Source organism: Myiozetetes cayanensis, unplaced genomic scaffold, assembly GCF_022539395.1.
Source record: "Myiozetetes cayanensis isolate MyiCay16 unplaced genomic scaffold, myiCay2020 scf1, whole genome shotgun sequence".
Classification (NCBI taxonomy): domain Eukaryota; kingdom Metazoa; phylum Chordata; class Aves; order Passeriformes; family Tyrannidae; genus Myiozetetes; species Myiozetetes cayanensis.
The window spans coordinates 145,298,129-145,311,805 of NW_026086604.1; the positions used below are offsets into that span (position 1 = coordinate 145,298,129).

At 40.4% G+C, this 13,677-nt stretch overlaps 1 protein-coding gene across 1 annotated transcript in view; it reads left to right on the top strand.

The window, feature by feature from the left end:
• The window catches only part of XYLB (xylulokinase), an 84,380-nt gene that overhangs the window by 26,245 nt on the left and 44,458 nt on the right, over positions 1–13,677 (top strand). Inside the window, exon 15 of the mRNA XM_050322516.1 lies at positions 1–97. Within this exon, the coding sequence (XP_050178473.1) occupies positions 1–97 (97 nt within the window). The remainder of the gene's footprint in view (positions 98–13,677) is intronic.

A 13,677-nucleotide genomic window follows, 5' to 3' on the forward strand; every position in this document is an offset into this window, starting at 1 on the left:
GTTCCAGGCTTTCCAAAGGAAGTGGAAATACGAGCGTTGATTGAAGGGCAGTTCATGGCCAAGAGGATTCATGCTGAAAAGCTGGGGTATAAAATCTGTAAGTAAGACGAGCAGCTGCAGAACTAATGGCACTAGAGACCAAACACAAAGGTGGGAGCCCCCGGCAGTAATGTCGGTGTTGTGATTCCTGTCCTGCCTGATGGATACAGAAACTGGTATGAATTCTCAGTTAGTCTAGTGGAAAAATTATTGATGGTGTGTTGGGTGCAAGGTTTTGCAGATGTTAACTTTAACAGAACCAGTGGTTTAACTTTAAGATGACTTCTTTTTCAAGTGTTCTTGCTGTCTCATTGTTTCTGAGCTGCGTTGTCAATTTTTAAATAAGAGTTTGGACTTCAATAGCTTGTTAAGGGAAAGGAAGACCAGCCTCCTGCCTAAAGCAGAAGATTGTAACTCAGAAAATCCTCAGTTTTCTGTTAATAAAGCAGAAGCCCTTTCCTTCTCTTGTGATTTAGAAAGGAATAGACCCTGCTACCTAGAATTTATGATACGAATAGGTTTTAGCACATCGGAACAACAAAATTAGCCAGTGTTTTACCTATAGAAGTGGGATCAGATCATTACTAGGTGTACAGTTCTGCAACAAGAATACAGTCAAGTCTGTAAGATGTTTTATTGGTGTTTACTGTCAGTGTATCAGCCAGTGTCATCTTAAAAATACTGAGTTAATTCATCTGGAGGGTTTTTAATCAATGTTTCATTTTAAAAAATCATATTATTTTTATTTGCATCCTGACCTCCTCCTTCACAAGGCAGTGCTTGACTCCTACCTCCAGGCTTTTATCAATAATCATGAAGGATAGAATTTTTTTATTGTTTATTTTTAAGAGAGAACTCCAGGAGCTGAAAGTTGAGAAAATATAGAGATACTGGAACAAATCACAAGGCTTGACAACACCGTCTCATAAATTTATGCTGTAAAGGTTTTCCTGTTATATATTTTCTTATATACTTGAAACTGTATTTATTTGGGGAGGTTATTTATGGAGGCAGGCAGAGTTTCAAATAGATTGTGTTTAAAATGCCTGTTTATCCTTCATTCTTACATTCTGCTGCACCAAAGGCTTGGCTTATATAGCCTGGAAAGCTCATGGCTGAAGAGGACACCTCTGCACTCTGTAAATGCCAGGGGTTAGACAAGCACCAGAGTGCAAGAAGAACTATTTAAGATATCACACAACCCTGACACAGAAACAAATGGGGAGAAATTATCTGCAAATACATTTAGGCTGAGAAGGATAGCCAAAAATCTAACTAGTTTTAGGATGGGGCTTAATAAGCTTTAAGAACTCTTCATTAGTATTTCTTTTAAGTGCTGTAAGTGCCTACACTAATAAGGAGATAGGTGTGATTAGATTATGTTCCTGTAGATTCCTTGGAATATGTTATGCTTTTGTTTTGCTGCATCCCTAGGGAGTTTTAGCTATTTGGTGACTTAACAGATGAGTTGCTTTAAAAAAGATCTGCTGTACACAGTGTAGGCTGTGTGCATCTCCCACTTCTCCTTAGTGGTATTATTTAAATGTCATACTCTGTTATTTGTGTAGTGATGGCAGGCTCACATCTGCATTTGTTGTGTGACAGCTCCGAAAACAGGGTGTGTTCAGAATGTGTTTCAGGGTATGGATGAGCATTGTGGGAATTACTCTGGCATTGCCAGACTTTCTCTTGTTTAATAGCTGCTGTTTTTCAGGCTGGTTTTTTTCCCCCTTTTAATGTGATTTAAAAGCTTATTTACTTTTTGGATGAAATACACAGTCAGGACTCTTGTGTTTATCCAATTCCTTTTAGGCCTTGTCTACATGGGGAATTTACTTTGATATTTCCAGGAATCAAGCTGATTTACATTCAGAAATATAATCACAGCAGTGTAAATCTTGTATTTTTTCTTTTTTTGCTTTTGTTTACACCAGTGGAAGAGTACAGTAATAACTTTTTACAAGATCTGGAAAGTTATATGATGGCACCTGTTAAACTGGTCTGTAACAGAAAGGTGCGTGACATGGTCAGTCACAACAAATGCCTTGCCGTGGTGCCTTGAGATTTGTGTGGTGCATATGAGTCAGAAACCTGGCTAAGAATTTCCCCAGCTCTGGCACCAAGGTGCTGGAAAATTATTTTGGCAGCCATGAACCTGCCTCTCTGTTCTTGGGCCAAGTGCAGTTTGGATGACTGTGATCAGAAAAGCAACAGCGCACGTGAGAGAGAATTTTTGTAAAAATGAATAAATAAAAATCTGGAGTTCTCAGTTATGCACTGTGAACAGGACAAACATTAGATAATCCCTTAGAATTTGCTTTCAGTTAATGAATGTATTATCTTGCCAGGAGCAGTATTTTGAATCCTCAGTCTCACTAGTGCTGTGGGAAGAAGTGCAATGATGCTGAAAGAGTTTTTTATAGGTGAAGTTTTGGTCCCAGTCGGATGTGTCTGGTACATTATAGATCTTATGTAAATTACAAATAATAGTTTAAAATACGCCTTAAAACAGCTCTTCAGGCGCTGTTTGTGCTGCCTGCAGGCCTGTGCTCGGGTTTCAGTGCAGCTCTGGTGCCAGTAGAGGGCAGGGGATTCTGTCTCATGAATTTTGTCTTCGAGGCTGGGATGTGTGTGTCAGTCTTGTTTTGAAAATGGCACAGAGTCACCAGATGATCCTTACAAGAAAGGTTAAACCTTACATTAATTGTGATTTAAGGCTTTGAAAAGTGTGTGTCACTCTGTTCTAATTGCTCTAATCTTTCTCAATCAGATTTCAGGGGAAATCATTCAGTAACACCCTGTATCCTGTTTTGCTTATGTGCTTAAGGGGTGGGCTGAGTGTTGAATCTAGAAACAAACAAGTGAAGTTTGGTCTGTCCCTGTTGTTTACATCCTCCCATTCAGACATTCATGCAGATAAGGTGAAGTTTTGCCGTTCTGCCTTTATTTTCCTGAATTTTGATGGTATCACAAACACCTTCTGTTTTGTCACTTCCTTCTTCTCTTGCAGCCATCCCCTTTTGAAAGCTGAACTCCCAACAGGAGTTTAGAGGCTGGACATACAGCCATGCTTGCTGCATGGTTTGGGGACCCTCTGAAGTCAAAACCATGGTAACTTTGTGCAGAAATGACAGTGTCTGCAGCTCAGTGACACAGATGATCACAGCAGCCATAAAGCTGTCAGTGGTACAGACTGATCTGCCAGTATATACTTTAATAATCTTGACAATCACTTCAGAATTGCTTCTATTCCTGACCAAGCAATCCTAAAGCTCACCCTCAAATTGACTGACTAGAGAATGTTGCTGTGGTCCTTGCTTGGACCTTGTGAATCTGTCCTAGTGAAGACCAAAAACCTGATAATTTTTGGGAGTCAAATCTATCCCCCTTCCTACTAACAGGTGAAGTAAGTACTGTCATGATGTATGCTACATATGCTGAAGGAAAACAGCACACAGTTAGGGGTTCTGGTGTTGATCACACATCTAGTCAATAGATATTTAAATTATATGCTGGTCTACAGTGTAGAAACCTTCATGTCATTGGTAATCTGAGCCCTAAGTCTGTACATACTGAGTCAGGTGTGTGTTAGAATTGCGTTAAATCAGCCTTTGTGGGACTGCAACAGCAATTAATAGATTCTGCCTTGTAGGAGGACTGATTATCTGGGCTGGAGTCTCTGTTGAAGCTGTAAACTTTGGACAGGGCTTTCTGCCTTCACGTTGTTGTGCCTGTCAGTGAGTTCATCGTACTCCTGTTGTCCAGTGTGTTCTTCTGTCACATTTATACCTTTAGGAATCTTATTCTGCCACGTAACTGTCATCAGCAGGGGCAGGTGGACAGGAGGTGCCGCATTTTACAAGTCCATAAACCCCTGTGTCTGTGATTATTGTGTAATTTATGGTTTCTTACGTACATAAATCCATCACTGAATTCTACTGACCGTACACGGGGCTTAAGTACTGGCTGGGATGACACAGACATTGCCTTGGCTTTGCACTGGTGTAAGAATGAGCCAATTTTTTTCAATGAGGTGCATTCTTGAACAAAACAGCAATCCTGCAGTGCTTGGAAAAGAAAAGGGGAATCTCAGTGCATACTGGGTCTGATTTCTCAGTGATTAGAGGGGAGACTTCTATTTCTGAAGAATTCAGTCTAAGATTACATGAGGGCAAACTGCAAGGGGACAAATTTCCCTTTTCTTCAGGTGGTGGTTTCTTCCCATGCTCTTTTCAGCAGGCTGAAGGTAGCAGTAATGTGTGGCTCTTTGTAAGCAGGGAAGGCAGTCTGATGGTGTGAGGGGAGCTCAGAAAATAGAGTCATGGAATCACTGAGGTTGGAAAAGACCTCCAAGATCACCAAGTCCAACATCTGACCTAATATCCCCATGCCCACTAAACATGTTGCAAAGTGCCATGTCTGCTGGTTTTTTGCACACTTCCAGGGCTGGTGACTCCACGGCTTCCCTGGGTGGCCAGTTCCAGAATATCAGTTAGTACAATATGGAGCAGTTGTGTTTCATCCTTCATGTTGTCACAGAAACCTGAAGGCAAGATGTGAGACTGTCACTTCATGGCACAGTGTTGGCACGTTGGAGGATGGAGTGGCTCTCCAGTTTGGCAAGGCTCGATGCCACTGGTCCTCAGGATGATCCAGGGATGCCTTTGTGTCAGGCTATGAGACAGGCTCTTCTGGGGGTGGTTGTCTTTGGCTGACTGGCTTTTATGACTGTATTCTCCAAAACTCTTAGGAATTACTGGGAACACGGGACTACTTGTTCTGTCAGTCGCTTTTACCTTCCCTGCTAAGCATGTTTCTACTCCAGTTGTAGCAGTGTTTTGGCTGAAATGAGGAACACTGGGAGTGAGGCCATTTTGTAGCTGCATACAGATTAAATTGATGTTTATGCCCTGCGGGATTTAAATTTCTTAGAGAAATCAATACTAAAATGTTGTGTTGGCTTCGTGCTTGTCTCTTGCTGTTTGCTGCCAAGAGTGCTGATGGTGTTTCAGCAGCACGAGGGCGACGGCTTTGTTAGGGTCCTTTTGCTTCAGCAAGTGAGTGAAAACAGTTTAAAAATGATTAGAAGGACAGTGCCCCTGATGGGAGCTTGAAGTTTTTTGTTTGAAGAAATGGTGAATAGCGGTAACAGTCAGATTGGAATGTATGTGAATAGGCGTGGGGCAGAGCGTACTGCTTGGTGTGCAGTGCAAGCAGACCACAGATATGCCTTGCCTTCAGGTCTTAAACCTATATTTTTGAGGGGGGAGCGCTGGCTCAAGAAGTACTTTGAAATTCATCAGAGGCAGGATCTTCCTCCCAGATAAGCCAGTCATTCTGCTGCAGAGGATATTTGTATTTTCTGATGAAACTTCTGGCTGATAAGAGTGCCAGTGTGAGACGGGCAATACCTTGCCAAGAACTTGACTGTATGCCCTCTTATTTTCCACAGAGCATCAGACTTTCATCACGTAGCTGAGCCTTCTAGGCACGATCAAGCAAGGCTTGGTTTTAAGCCAGTGATCTGGAGAAAAAGGTTGGTTAGCTCACTACCAATTCCCTGACCAAGTATTTTACAAAAAAGGGCTTTTTATTATTAGTTGGCTCGGGAGAGTAAAGTATTAGTTTAACTAAATTTTTAAAGGATTAGATAAAATGCCTCTGAAGGAAATGACCTCATGTGCTATAAGGAAGCTGCTTACGTGCTCTAGAATTTTTCATGCAGTGGCTATTGTCTTGCTTTTATTTTGTTTTATTGTTGTCATACATATACAGGAAACACAGTGAAGACAGAAAACCTGAAGAGTTAATAAAAAGATTGGAAAGGGTACTATCTGTCTTTCTTTTCTGACACGATGATAAAATGTTGTCATTGTTTGAACAATTGCTTTTAATGTTTGGTCAGCAAAAGACCAAGTATGTAAATGGTTCAATTCCTGTGCCCTGATGTTAGGAGAGATTGTTTATGACTGTGTCAGTGGATGTACTATTGAAGCAGAATTCAGAAAAATAGTCAAGCTGTCAGTTTGCTGGTTTTGTTAGAGCTTTGTGGATCTCTGGAAGCTGGGGACTTGGAGATCAGTTGGACTATCTACTAAATCTCCCTTTATTGCTTGTTTTTTGAGACTGATCTTCAGTTTTAAATCCAATTAGATTAGCAAGGGAATGACATGACTGCAGTCTATAAGTACCTTCTTGGGGAAAGGAAACTTGATAGTATAGGACTCCTGAGCCTTACAGACAGAAACATTATGGTTCAATAACTGGAAGCTGAAAGCAGGCAAGCCTCAAATGACAAGCAAGGTGCAGATTTTTAACAGAAACTGAAATCAAACACTGCAGCAATTGACACTGGTGTAGTGAATTCTTTAGCACTGGCTGTTTCAAGAACGAGATTTATTTTTTATTCCCTAAAACCAGGTGCTCTGGTCTAAAGAGATCTATTTATGTAATAGAAAGGTGAGTTCAAATGATGAGAGTGGTCCATTCCATCTTGGACACATGGGAGTCTTTAAGAAATGCCATTGCTAGGAAGTTCATCTGACTCACAGCTACGTACACATTGCTGTATTAATCATTTATACCCGCAGCAGCTGTTGGTATCACTGTAGGTAATGCCCTGTTTTCACTATCATTCTGCTTGTAAAATATTACATTTACCTTAGCTGACACTTAGTGAAATGCTACTTATTTATTACTTTATATCTCTCTTTCTGTGTCTTTCTGTATTTTCATTTTAGTTGTTCAAATTTGACAGGCCTGTTAGTGAACTCTAATCAGCTCTCCCAAGATTCCCTAGTCCCTAGTCCCTCCGGCTGTCTCTCCTTTTCTCTGGTTTAAGGTAATTCAGCTTCTTTTACACATCTCAGGTTATGCATCACTTCTGAGCACTAAGTGTCTCAATGCTTTCACTTGCATCAATCCACACTTGAGGATCTGAATGTTAACAGGGGTTCTACTAGAGTGGTCATTCTTTCCCTACCTGCTCTACTTGCCTGCACATACAGTGATTTTTAGCTGTGATTCTTTGTGGTGTGAAATTAGGCAAGGTGATTTTGCCTTGCTTTAAAAAAGATTACTGCTTAAATTTTAAAAACAATTTTAAATACCTAAAGCTTTGCTTCCATCCAGACTTTGACTTCCAGAGGACAGCTACTCAGTGCTTACTCAAATTATCTCGAGAAAAAAAAATTACCAACCACCTCCCGCATTTCTTGTTTACGTAAAACCCAAGTAAAAGTTCACACAACTGTGGACAAGGGTGATTTTGATTTCCACTTGTATAACTTTCAATTCTCTTCAAACACGAAGAATTAATTTGGGAAGCTTTTTTTTTTTTTTTTCTTATTTCTGGCCTGTGGTTTTCAGGAACACACATGAAGGGTATTCTTTAAAATATAATGTTATTTAACCTGTACGTGGTGTCTAATTTATGCACCAGCAAAGGTGTGCATGGTGCATGTAAAATGACAGGTCTCAGCCCCAAGGCTTCCACAATGTCAGTTTAGTCCAAGTGTAAAGGGTGGGAAAGGATGGGAGTTCATGAAGAATAAGCTTCAAGTGCAGTGTGTACTTTTAAGTTCTCTCTCTGAGGTGAGTAAGAACAGAAATGTGTTAGCTTTGCACTTGTAGGCTGGAATTTGGAATCAGTGTCAGGACTGACCCGAAGAAGAAAAATAGAATGTGTGGAAGAGTGAGATTAGAGCATCTGCAGAATTAAGTCCCTTAATGATATAGTGGGTGACATGAAATTCCCGATCCCAACTTCTGGACAGTGATATAATTTTTCTCTTTGATGTTCAAAAGGCTGGGCTTTACAGTGTCTTGCAGTGACCTTCAGCTTGTCAGTGCTGTAACTTTCCTAGCTGGAAAATCTAAAGAATGGATGAAAGAAAGTTTGCTTGAATCTGAAGTTGTCTTTTTCTGACTGCAGTTAGAGTGATTGTACAGCATCAGACAAAGTAAAACTAAACTCAGGAGTACCTGCTGAGCACTGTACATCAATTACTATTCAAGTAGAAAGTGAGTTTAAAAATGGCCACTTCTCTACCACTTCTGTTGATTCTAAAGTATTTGTATTCTTTTTGACAATATCTGAAGCTTAATAAGAAATGTCAAGAAATCCCTGAAAGCTGGCAATTTGAAATTAAAAATAGAAGTATGTATATACACACAAGCAAAGGATGGGCTCGTGATGGTTTTATTTTTTGTAGTGTCTCAAAGTGAATTAGCTCTTTAGAGGATGCCTCTACTGCAGATAACTGCACTTGTCAAGTTTTATCTGAAATGTTCCTAAAGTGTGGCTTAGCTCTTAACATTTCACCTCTGGTTGTGCCTATCTTGGTGGAGTCTTCTGAAATGCATATTTATGATACATTTTCAGAAGTTCTGGTGGATGAAAGTTCAATTAGCTCCCATTTGCAGAAATCAGCTGCATCTTTCTCAAAGATAAATCTCTGGGCTTTTCTGTTTCCACTTTTGCAGTAACAGCAAGAGAAAGGAATGGCTGCACAGGAATCTGAGTGAGCTGCCAGACTCTTTTATGAAGAGTTGGGCCTGTTCAGCCTCAAGAAGAGAAAGGTGAGGGGTGCCCTCATCAATTTGTACAAGTGTCTGAAGGGAGGGTGTCAGAGGATGGAGCCAGGTTCTTCTGCAACAGGCTAAAAATGATGTGCAGAAGTTCTGCCTGAATTTGGTTACTGTGGCGATGACTGAGCACTGGAACAGGTTGCCCAGAGAGGCTGTGAAGTCTCCCTGACTGGAGATATTCAAAATCCATCTGGACACAGTCCTGAGTAAAGTTCTTGACAGAGGGGTTGGACTGGATGACCTCCAGTGGTTCCTTCCAAATTCATGTGTTCTGTGATTCTGTGCATGCTCTGTCTGAAAAATCCCACCAGAAGGTGTTCAGTGTGCACAGACACGTAATTTTGGATTCTTTCTTTGTAGAAAGCAGCAATAATACCAAAGGTAACAATACTACACAACATATATTCATTATAGAAGTAGTATCAAGTAACAGTACTATTTTGGGCAACGAAAGAACTGACTTGTAACTATGTTCAATTTTGCTAGCCTAAAGTTGGTAGCCAAAGTTTCAGTGTGCTTGCCTGTCTAGTCAATGTACTCCATCATTTAACAGCTTTCTTCAGGGTGTTCTTACGTCTTGTTTTCAACAGGCTGATATCACTTTAATTACATTTCAAATATGGGCTTTGTTGGTAGAGGGCTTTGTATCCTAGAGGTATCCATGTGCTGAAGGGAAGGCTCCTGGGGCTTCTATTCCAGCACGTCACTGGCTGCCTTCTCTGTTTCCAGGACTGGGTCACTCAGTTCCTTCTGCCTCCGTTGCCGGTATCTGTTACCAAACAGGGTAGATGTCAGCGTTTATCTGCACAGAGCCATTTCCACGTGTACACCTCAAGAAAGCTGCAGGGTGCTCAGCATTGTTACAGGTCAGCAAAATATTTCAGTCCTCTTGGTGGCCAACTTAAAACACGCAAACCAGCAGAAAATAATGTCATATATTAGTCTGTGTAGCAGCAGCCCTGTGGGGTAGCACTGGAATGAAGGTGATCACTGGTCGGAGAGCTGGAGGGATTTTGAAGGATGTTTTCAAAAGCATTAAGTCTCTTCACTCAAGGTGCTCTTGATCTTTTTTTCTGTGTTTATTCTGGTCAAAAATGAACTTTTTGTTATTTTGAAGTGGTTCTAATTATAATGGTAATACAAATGTACAAGTGAAGAGCTGCTTGAGTAATCTCTTCAAATTAAGTGCACTTCTAGTTAAATGACTTAAGTTTACCTGCAAATGAACAATTTTGCTGCAGAGAAAGTGATACAAAGCTCATATTGGGTACTTAATTTTGTGAACATAAAGGCCTGGCGCTCACTGAAATGGAGCATCTGAAACCATTGCTTTTAAGTATGGCATGTCACAATAAGAAATTGCTGGCACATCTATTTGAAAAGGGGGAATTGTCTTTATAAGCAAATTGCAAGAGTCAGGACTTAGTGACTCCTAGTTCATTTCTGTGTTTTAAATTCCTTTTTTATTCATTACTTAAAGGTATTAAATTCTATAAAATACAGTAGCTGCTCTGAGCTGCAGTTCAGGTCGGTGCCAATTTTGGGTGTTATCTAGGCTGTTACTTACAGGAGTAATCACTGCAAGGGCATTGCTGTTGATTTCAGTGTTGCCATTTGCATGAGTAATCACGAGAACCAGGAGAGTGCAGGATTATTACCCTGATTTCCAATCCCTGTTATACGCTTGAAAATGAGCTTGACAGCTCCTTGGAGGTCTGACCATTTCACCTTTCTTTGCTTCAACCAAGGGACTAAACTTTTGGAGTGAGCAGTTCCAGCTGAGAGTGGCCTCAGTTTGACTTCTTGCATCTACCTCCTCCCTGCATCCTCACTGTCTGAGGTGGTGGGATGTCCAGATTCCCCAAATCAGCTGGACAATCTGTGAGACTACAAAAACAAAAGTATCTTGAGGGCTGAGGTAGAATGTGCTGTATTGTGCTTGTAAAACAAGGAAATTTTATATGTAAAAGTTGCTAGTTATACACACACTCTATATATGTGTATGTATACAATAATGCCTATAGTAATGCTTATATCATACAAATAACTTTTCTATAGAGGATGGGAGGCAAACCCAGAGATTTACAGAGATTTTTATTTTTGTTATTATAACTGACATTTTTCTGAAAGGAATATTTTCTCTGAGTAGTCACTCATGCAAGTGACTGCTGCACGTGGAGATGCAGAAAATGTCTTGTGGCTTGGGTAACTCATCTGTGTCTGATGCTTAGGAGTAATGCCACAAATGTATGGAAAAAGTGATTTAATGGATGGTGTATACCTAAGAGCTCCACATAAAAGGCTCAAAGAACAATTATCTAAGTTGAATGCAGTGTTTTAAAAACAGCTTCATCCATTTTCCTGCCATTTTTTGTGCTTTTCCTCTAAATAACTCTAATGTATATTAATTAATTGCTTGAAATAATACCAATAAATCTAACGAGGTTTGTCTAAAGCTTGACTGCACAGAGGAAACTTCATGTTTGTTCCAGTGCTGAGAGAAAAAAAATCATTTACTGAAAATATTAAGAAAGCTAATATTAATTTAGATGGAACTTAATGAAATCTTTAATGGCTTTTTAAAATTATTTTCTTTAGATTTTAATTTGAATTAAATCATTACTATTGTTAAATTAGTTAAACAGTAAATTAAGAAATGCAAATGAAGTGAGCCAAAAATCCAGTGTGGTTATTGTTTTTATTGATATATGTAGGCTAGTGGTGCGGAGCAAATTCCAATTATATCTGATCTGTTATTTGCAGTACAAGTTCCTGACTCTTCATTAAGTGTAATACATTAGAATAAATGCTTTGTTCGATAAGAGCTTGGAAAATACCAGTATTGCAATAAACTGCTTGCTGCTCTTGCCTCTTTGTTTGGGCTGTTAGCACTGTGTATAATGTGGGCTTCAAGGCTTTCTAGTTTAAAGTTTTAAAATCTTGCCCAGCTGGGATCATCAGAGAAAGATAAATGTAGGTAGTGTAGTCACAGGAGGCCCAGTAGTGAGGGAGAGTTGCTGAAGGCAACTCCATTACATACATGAGTTCACCTGAATAAATATTCAGTGGCTTCTGTTTTGCTAACTTTAAACACCAGTAGCTAGTGAGGAAAATGCTCGTTTCACATGATATATCTCCCTATATGATTAAAACATCCAAAATTAATAAAGCGTGTCTTCACGTACCAGAACTTGAATGATCCAAGTTGTTCTTTATCCTTTGGTTCATATTTTCTTTTATAAAATGCTTTTATGAAACAGTGACAAATCTAGGGAGGAAAGAGCAAGATGTGTGTGCCCCTTTGGGCTTGTCTGCTTTGTGCACAGCCAAGGTATTCACCTGTGTAAAAGCCCCTTTTTCAATTTTAAGCGATTGTTTTTCCTGGAACCTGTTCAGGAAGGTGAAATGGAGCAAATCAGATGCCAGTCCTTCCTATAGCTACCCTGTGACACTCCCATGTGGAGAGAGGACGCTGTAACAACTGAGGGTGCACCTTGCTGCATGACTGAGCAGGTTGGGCATGTGTGGTGGTACTCTGGATAAAGTGGTGGATGCTTTCCAGGGCTCCTGTTCGAGCTGCTAGAGGAATTGTATTATTACACACCATGGTAGAAGTTGCCTGTCCTGTTGATCCCCCATGCAGAAGTGTCCTTAACTTGCCAGTACAGTAGTAAAAAATACTTTCAGCTCAGTGTGCTCCTCAATTCAATTTATTCTAGTGGTGTTAAGGCACGTGTCCAGCACAAGTGGATGAGCTGCCTCTGCTCTGGCTGCTCTGCATTATTTACAGCAGGGTGTAGAGAAAAAAACATGAGGCCTCATTACTGTTTTACAACTTTCTGGAAAGCACTGTTGGACTTGGGAATCCATGCAAGTGGGATGCTGACAGAGCAGTGGCAACAGCTGATGTTTGCAGCAGTTGCTCTGGTTTCACTGTACATGGATACTTTTTTTTCTCCCAGTGTATGAGGTAAGCAGTGCTGGTAGCTTCATGGTCATCCATGTGAGTAATACTGATTCAGCTGCAGTTAACCTATTCCTGGCAGGATAACTGCTGGAGTTGATGTGATGGAGACTTGTGAGGTGGTTACTGTTCTATTTTAGCCTAATGTGATGGGCATAGCTAGTGTATCCAAAGTGCTGGTTGGCTCTGGGAGATGGGATTTCATGGTGGAATTGGGTTGTTTGCAATGTCTTTGTCTAGAGGGAGAGCATGTGGCAGAGTGAGAACAAGGCATTGAACTCTGAGCATGTCTGTCAGCCTTCTTCCCGATTCCCAGAGAAATTTTTGCCCATTCTACTCCAAATATTGAAAACCAGTCCTTTTCCCATACTCTCTCTCTGTCCTGCCCCTCTTGTTTCAGTTTCATGGAATTCTGAACCATCCTGCATCCACAGCCATTCAAAATGGTTCTGTGAAGGCAGTGAAACACACCATAATGTTTTATTACTGGAATGAATTAAAAAACCCTTGTTTTCTGTGTCATGATGAGAACCCTAAGGATATTTTCCATGTTGCTTTGTTTCATGCATTTGACTGCTCAGTAACTGCTACCATGCAATTAGCAAAATGCGTCCCTTTTTTGATGCTTTCCTCCCATGTTTGACTCATGGCTCAAATCCTTCAAGTGTGGCTCCAAAATGACCCCCTGAAACACTTTAATCAATCATTAGGGATTCCCATGGTCATCCCTAATGCATGCCTAAAAATGACACTGTTTTTTAGCTGAAAAACCTGGATGTTACACTGGGTTTGTTGGTGAGGGTGATAGCAGCTACCAAGTGCCTCCTTGCAGTGGTGATGTGTAGCTGGGGAGTTTCTGGCTTGCAGACAGAGATTTTTGCCTTAGAGGAAATGTCTTGTGGTTTTGATGCTGACACTGCTTGGGCTTCTTTTCTTGAAGATTTTTGAAAATGCTCTTACCTAGATGTTTTCAGGTGCTTCTTCCAAGCTTATGGGTCTTTTTGCCACACTGTCATCAGAAGATAACTACACTTCCAGAATGATCCTCTGGCCTTCTTAGGACCATGTTGCAATAGCATTATCTC